The following is a 7,706-nucleotide window of genomic DNA, read 5'->3' on the forward strand; positions in this document are numbered from 1 at the left end:
CATTCCATGCTAGTGGGTGGCGGGGCTGCTGTTTGCACCCGTTTATCAGGGGCCCACGCACATGTAGTTTACCACCATGCTGTGATCTGTGCTTTGATCTCTCTCCCAAGACAGAGCTCAAGCATGTCCATGAGAGAGCTTCCAAGTCTCTCCAAACACCTATGTTATCCCTACACAGAGATTCTACTTCTCATAGCAGACATAGGATAAACAGCAGTAGGCATAATATATGGGGTTTCCAACACTAATATTCTCCAGGGTTTGGCATTCCCAGCTGCAAGGTCACTTGATTGAATCTACTGTCCTCTGCCATCCTTCTTGCCATTCTTCCACTTTTAACCCTTTCCTCCCAACAGTCATACTCCAGCCCATTACTATAGTCAATTCATTTTGCCTTCACAGAATGGTCTTGCCTCTGTGCCATAAATTGTATATTGATGGTTATGGCAGCAGCTCTCTGGCCACAGAGAGCAACACACAACTTTCCCAGGCATCGTCCTGGGAAAGGCTGTGAGAAGATCAGAGAAAAGAATGAGAAACAATTCTTATCTTAACTTGCTGCACCTGGTATTGTGAACATGTAGAATGTGTTATGGAGATTTGTTTACCAAAGAGTGGTTTCTTAATTAGCCAATGGTGATGGGTTTTGATTGAAGGACCAATCAATTCCACCTGTATTGTAACTGTCTATAAAAGCAATGGGTTTCTTAATCAAGACAGTTTGATCAGCCTTCTGTGAATCGTGGAGTCAATGCTAATTATTACCCGTTTGGGGACGCCATGCAACGACAGATGGTTTGTGTGGTGACAGATCCATGGTAAGTAGATAGTGAAGCACTGCTATTTGTTATTCATTGATTTGTATGTTTTGGGTGGTTGAAGTTGTGTTATTTGTTTTATCATGTACTAAAGCTTTATATGCAATATAATTATAAGCAATATACATATCAAAGTTGGAGTCAGCAAAATCGCAACTGAATGAAGCATAAGATTAAACACTCCTGTTGCTGTTGGTGACCATCCAAGAAGAGTTTCCCAACAAGGTGTTTTTCATCCTTCTTCACTCTTTCTAAAACATGGTGTGTCCCTTCAGTATCATGATAAACCATGATTAGAGTTTTGTGTCCATCGTTTTGGACATGTTCTAGCAGTTGACACGGGTCATCATGTTGTAGTAGTTTCTTCACCAATGTAAGATTCATTCTGATGGGAGTAGGCAATAAATCTTCACTCAACCTATAATTAGATTGTAACAATTGATAAGAACTAACAGGAGATGAATGTCACATCCAATAACTTTAGTAAAGTTACAAACATGAGTCATTTGAGTGATTGCTTACATCTACAGTAATGTTATCTACAAAAATGAAATCACAAAGGGTTTTCATACAAACACATCCTTATCCAACATATATGAGTACAGTTTCAAGGGTTTCATCAGGATGTATTTCAAAATGACAAACATTTTGTTCAGTGTCACGACAAATGTCTTGGACTTTGGTGTTATTCTCACAAATAAATCCTTGTTGTCTTCATATAATGCATGCATTAACATCATTAGTTTGCCATTTATTTTTGTTTTGTTAGGCCCATGCTCTATGTTCTATTGGCTAGAACAGCTTCATGGTGATTTAATACTAGCACAATAATCAGGTATATGGTATATGCTAAAACATTGTGTATGGTTAAGACAAAAGCTGTGGCCTTATTGTTGATGGGGTCATAAGTGAAATTTACTAAATACTACCAGAATTGGAATTCCCTTTACAAATTTAGCTGCATTATCCCAGATTTTCTTTCAAATTTCAGTGGGTAAAGTGCTTTCTTTACCTTTTCTTATAATTGATGGTACCATAGATTGCATCCACAGTTGAGCTTGGATAGAACTAAGAGCTAGCATTCACTATTAGCTGGTGATCCTTTTTGTCAATCCTCTCCTGTTGAGGTAATATATCTGATAAGAGCCATTGGTTAGTTCTTAATGCTAGTAAGGAAGATCGTAATAGATGTTCCAGTTGGTACAAATCACTTGTTACTGAGTTTATTTTGTTTGCTAGGACTTCAGCATCCATGCTATTACTCCTAATCCTGTCCTCAGGATACCAGTCACATCTCTCCTGGATCGTTTTGGAGAGGTGAGGGTCCATCCATGCAGCCATGCTGAACACCCTGCATAGGATGTAGAGAGGAGTGGTGAGCAGGCAGGCTATATCGCCACATGTGTACTACTTCCTTTTCTGCCGGGGTGCATAAGAATTGCCTGGCTAGCTCCACAGCACGCCAGCAGCTTCTTGGGACCGAGCTCTCCCCGGCAGAGGGGGAGATGGCCTCGGCCGTATCCGAAGATCTGGCAAAGCTTGCGCTCCAGCTAAATGAGGTCGCATGAATGATGGGAAGGAGGCTAGGCAGGTCTCTGCAGCAGGGTGAGTTTTATTGAGGGAGAGGAAGGGTACAGATTCAGGTAATGGCTGCAGGGATCTGCCCCCCGGGGGAGGAGATTGCACAGAATGATAAAGGTTTCCAGAAGGGAGGAGCAACCCACCTCCTGGCCAGTAACAAAACAGCACTGAGTGATTGATTTAACATAGTAACAAATAGGAGGCTTGTTGGGGAGGGACAGCAACTTCTGCTCCAATCACCTTCTGCCCACGGTAGAAGATTCTAGGGACAGGGTGTGGGCAGAAAGTGATGGACAGGGAGGTTACCGGGGAAACATGGGAGGGGATTACAAAGAAGCCATGGCGGAGGGAACCTGAGGCAGGTGCCATCTTAACACAATTTGACTTAATACAGAATAAACTTTAAACTTAAAATGCAAACTTAAAAAACATATAACAGCAACTGAAAAGCGGTCGCATTGCGCACCGCAACACTTTTCTATATTCTGTTTTAATATAACACTTATTGAACAGTTACTGGCCTTGTAACATCTATTCCATTTTTTGAAGGAGGTATTGAGAGGGACCAATCTGATTTTTGTTTATGCCTCAACATATGTTACACATGAAGTGGGAGATTCCTATAGGGACTATGCATGTACTGGCAGTCCTGTACCCAGGGAGACTTTGCCTGGCAGCCAATCAGGGCAGAGAAAGCCTCCACGATCGGACTGCGAGCGACCCCCCTACTTGCCGACAGGGCAAATGCCCGTATGCCCACGAAGAATGCCTGCAAAAAGTGCCCACTAAAAATGCTCGAGAAGTTGGGCTATGGGAAGAGTTTTAGCACATAAAAGCAGCTAACTGCAACACAACAGGAGCCATTTTTCTTTGGGTACCTTGGAGGGAGCAGGGGCTCACCTGTAGGGTCTGCTTCCCCCCCTTGCTTTTTCCTCCCTGTGGTCCTGCTTTCCTGCCTGTACCTACTTTGCCCTGCTTCACTGTTCCTGCAAACCAGCTTGTCATCGCGACGACCTCATTCTCCTCTGTCTCCCTGACAGAGTGGGTGCCGCTGCAGCCAGCCACCTCTGCTGCGTTTCCCGTGCACAGCCACTGCCGCTGTGTTTCCTGCGCTGCCTGCCGCACCAACCTGCTGTAGCAGTAACCCATAGCAACCAATTTGTCACTGCTGCTTGCACTCAGCTGCGCCTGCAGCCGCAGTGCCCCGACCCTGAGAACACACGGCTGCTCCAGGAGTGCGCCCATGGCCACAGCAGCCTGTTCTCCCTGATGGAAGGAACACACAGCCTGCTGATGTTTGGAAATAGCATCCAGCTCGCCATGGGAGCTATGCAGACATACCGTGGTTCACAGCACACACGCTCTGTCTACCAAGCCAACACTGACAGAGGGCCAGGATTCTTGTGGTAGTGCTGTCCCTGTCTTCTGTTTCTTTCTCCCTCTCTCTTTTTCCCCTTTCCGCTCCTTTTCCTATCCCCCTTTGTAGGAACACTTACTCTTTTTTATCAATAAACAGTTCTCAGATATAATATTGCCACATTTGTGCTTTATTTTTGTCAGAGAAACCTATGAAAAGAAATCCTCCCTGATCCCCTCTTTTATAGCGGAACGAGACATATATTGAAAACTGAGTAAGTATATTTTCCCATTGTTGGTTGGAGATTGTGTTTTGCATATTATGGTTGTATTTCCTTCTGCCAAATTCATGTTATTAGGTGGGGCTCCTAAATTTGTGCAATTATAGCTTGTTTCATAAGCAAGTATCACTGAAATGCATTTGGGCTTAAGTGTAGTTATGACCATTACCATAGTGATTTCATTGCAGATAAAAGAAGTGAGGGTCTCCATCTGATGGGTTGAGCTTTTTGATGTGTATGCCAAATTTGGTTCATGTTGGTGCTGATTACTCTTGCACAAAGGATAAGCAGTCCTTCAGTGGTTAACTTAATCTTCAGTGGATGCATGCTGGCATCATTCCGGGTATTGTTCCTGAAAGGTAAAACCATACACGTCTTGGCTGGGTTTGTCTGGATGGATTACCCCATTAAAAAGATGGGAAAATCCTCTGTGCACTAATTATGTGCAGTGCACAACTGCTGTCAGTAGCTTCCCAAATAAGTGGTCCACTGTAAAAGCATGGTAATATGGATGATGTTTTGCTGCTACCTTTCCTGAAAGTGTCTTCTGAGAAAGCTACTTGGGCAAGTACAGACAGTCACTCAATCCACACTCTTACCACAGCTAGGTCAGCGAAGAAAGATGGAAAGGGTCTCTGTATAGAGTTCCAGCAAGGTTTATTGTAGAATCACACTGAAGGAATCAAGGGACAAAGATGAGCAAACAGTGCAGGGCCCTGGGTTAAGTATGGGGACTGGAGCCAATTATTTAGGGGCACAGGGGTAGTACAAGGGGCAGGGCAAAGGGCAGTGATGTATGAGGAAAGGGCAGATTAACATAATGCTGCAGGGCATCATGGGAGAAGCCCCTTTTGACTCACCCTGAGGAGTGAGATATTCTCAAAGCCTCTGGTAAATTCTTCCAAGGCAACATCCTAGAAGTTTCCCTAATAGGCTCAAAGGCCTCCACAGTCCACAAGGTTTAGTTAGAGTCATAGGCACAGTTCCAATCTGGTAAACTCACCATAACAGATTGTCCTTGTTGTAGTGGTATTGGGGATTTTCTCTTGTTGGCTGGTGGAACATGAAGTCCCACTTTTGCTAAGAATGTACATCTCACAAGACTCCCAATGGGCCCATCTGTTATTTAATTGATGAAGTATTTTGGAAAGTTGAGCAGCCCACTAGGCCTCATGTGGTTTAAGGCTTCCTTTCAATAAGGCATTCGCCCTTTTCACTATTTCATTTTATTTGGGCTAATATGGAGTGTGGAATATCCATGGGATTTCTTCCTTTTTAGCCCATTCTTTCACTTCCTTACAGGAGAAATGTGCACCAGTATCACTTTGGATGGTATCTAGGGTAGGCAAGCTTGAAAACCAAGACAACAGCCTCCATACTGTATTTCATCCAAATGCCTTTGTTTTGGCCTTATGGCACTTAGTTGCCATATGTAGGCTGGAGACCACTTTCACTCCTGTGAGGATGTATTGATATCCTGCAGATGGTTTGAATGGCCAGATAGAATCAATTTGCCAGGTAGACCACCTTTACTCTGTTCAGCAAAGTAAATTGCTTCTCTACCAAGTGTGACCTAATTTCTGATGCAGTCATTCTCCCAATTGATACCACTCAGAATTTAAGTGGTCCTCTTTTTATCTCACTAATATTAGTCAGTTCATCCATCTTTTGATTCCAATGTGTGGCTGGTTTATCATTCTTGGCATGAACTATCCCATCTTGAATGATGTTTTTCTGCCTATATATAGCACTAATTTCCAATCTTGAGTTCTTCAAATCAGAAATCTGTTTACTTCCCTGTTCAGTGATTCCCATTGACAGAGTCACTGTGTGGTGCCAGCCCAAACAGCATAGGAGTCTACGTACATCACTTTTTCTCCGTTCTCAGCTGCAAGAACAACTGTTTCTATTTCTCCTACTTGTGCACTACCTTCACCTTCTTCTGTTACTTGTTTGCCTGTGTTAATGTTTAATGCAGTAGCCTTGTATTGGCATTTGCCATTTATCCTCCTTGCTGAGGCACCAGTGAAACAGATATCTCCTGTCAGTGTTTGTTAAAGGGAGGTGCATTTAAAAATGGTGAGGATTTGAAAGGTTGATGTAATGCTAATGGGTCTGCATTTATAAGCATTTGAAATGTGGTTGTTTTAGCTTGTCCTTCAGTTAATTCTATTCCCTCTGCAATCCCTGTCAAGTAGGCATACTATTTCCTGCATGTAGATTTTTGTGCAATTCCTTCTGGGGGAGGAGTACCCTTTAGGATTACTTCCAAGCAAATTAAAGGGTCCTCTGGTTTGCACAGGTTGTTCCTGATGCATTTTTTTCAGCTTGTATTACTGCTCAGACTAAAGATAAAAGCCCCTTTTCCCACTTGGAATATCTCGGTTCTGTTTCTTTAAAAGCAGTCAAACTGAACATTAAAGGTCTCTTAGGTCTATCTGGGCCACTTTAAAACAGGTTACAGTAGGTACAATGCTCAACAAAATCCCAATCTTCTATAATGGGGTCCTGGAGATGTACTGGTCACAGCAATTGATAGATTCTTAATTCCTGTATTAGGGTTTTAACTGCCTCCTCATGTTCTGTATTCTACATCTACTGTTTTCCCTTTTGTAAAAGTGAATGGGGGGGAGCAATGATAAAAAATCCAGGTACATTCTTGTATTGGGTTTGCATGGCCTGGTTTTTAGTAGCAGGGGGGCTACAGGGGTGGCTCTTGCGAGGAGCTGCTAGAAGCTTCCTCAGTGTCCAGCAGAGACAACCCCTGGTGGCTCCAAAGATGGACAGGCTGCTGGCCAAGGCTGGGCCAATTAGAAATGGTGGTAATGCCTCTGTGATAACAAATTTAAGAAGAAATCAAGACAAAAAGTTGGGGCACAGTTTTAATTATGGCCAGAGAAGAGCGGAGTGAGAACATGTGAGAAGAGCAACTCTGCAGACACCAAGGTCAGTGAAGAAGGAGGGGGAGGAGGTGCTCCAGGCACTAGAGTTGATTTCTTTGCAGGCTGTGGTGAGGACCATGGTGAAGCAGCTGTCTCCCTGCAGCCCAAGGAGGGCCACAGGAATGCTGAGATCCACTGGGATGCAGCCTGTGGAGGAGCCCCATGCCGAAGCAAGTAAATGCCTGGAGGAGGCTGTGAGCCCATGGGAGACACGTGGAGAGAGGGGTCCTACTCCCATTCTGGAGCAGGCTGTCCTTGAAGGACTGCACCCCGTGGAAGAGTGACCCATGCCACAGCAGTTTGGGGAGGACTGCTGCCTGTGGGATGGACTCACATTGCAGCAGGTCGCAGAGAGCTGCTGCTCTTGAGATGGAGCCTCATCAGAGAAGTGCATGGAGAACTGTCTCCTGTGGGAGGGACTCCATGGTGCAACAGGGGAACGACTCCTCTCACTGAGCAGCAGGAGAAACCATGGTTGATGAACTGACCATAGCCCCCATTCCCTGTTGTCACAGTTTGACATGGGAGGAATTCAGGGAAGTAAAGCAAAAACTTTTTGTGTAACTGACAATCTGTTAAACCACTAAGAAGCTGAACATGCTTCTGTGAAAGACACATGTTAAAGATTAAAAACCTGGGAACTTCTCTCTTTCTTTTCCAGTCAGCAAAGAGGTAACAGGCCCAGGCCGTAGCCCCGCCCCTGTCTCAGCCAGGTCAGGCCAGGCGGC

General features: G+C 44.3%; 1 protein-coding gene across 1 annotated transcript in view; it reads left to right on the forward strand.

The window, feature by feature from the left end:
- Positions 1 to 7,250, forward strand: part of LOC115949173 (secretory carrier-associated membrane protein 2-like) — a gene marked incomplete at its 3' end in the record, with an annotated part of 14,654 nt that extends 7,404 nt beyond the window's left edge. The window contains exon 3 of the mRNA XM_031065603.1: positions 7,041 to 7,250. Coding sequence (XP_030921463.1) covers positions 7,041 to 7,250 — 210 coding nt within the window. The remainder of the gene's footprint in view (positions 1 to 7,040) is intronic.
- Positions 7,251 to 7,706: the final 456 nt, after the last annotated feature.

This window comes from Geospiza fortis, unplaced genomic scaffold (assembly GCF_000277835.1).
Source record: "Geospiza fortis unplaced genomic scaffold, GeoFor_1.0 scaffold449, whole genome shotgun sequence".
NCBI lineage: Eukaryota > Metazoa > Chordata > Aves > Passeriformes > Thraupidae > Geospiza > Geospiza fortis.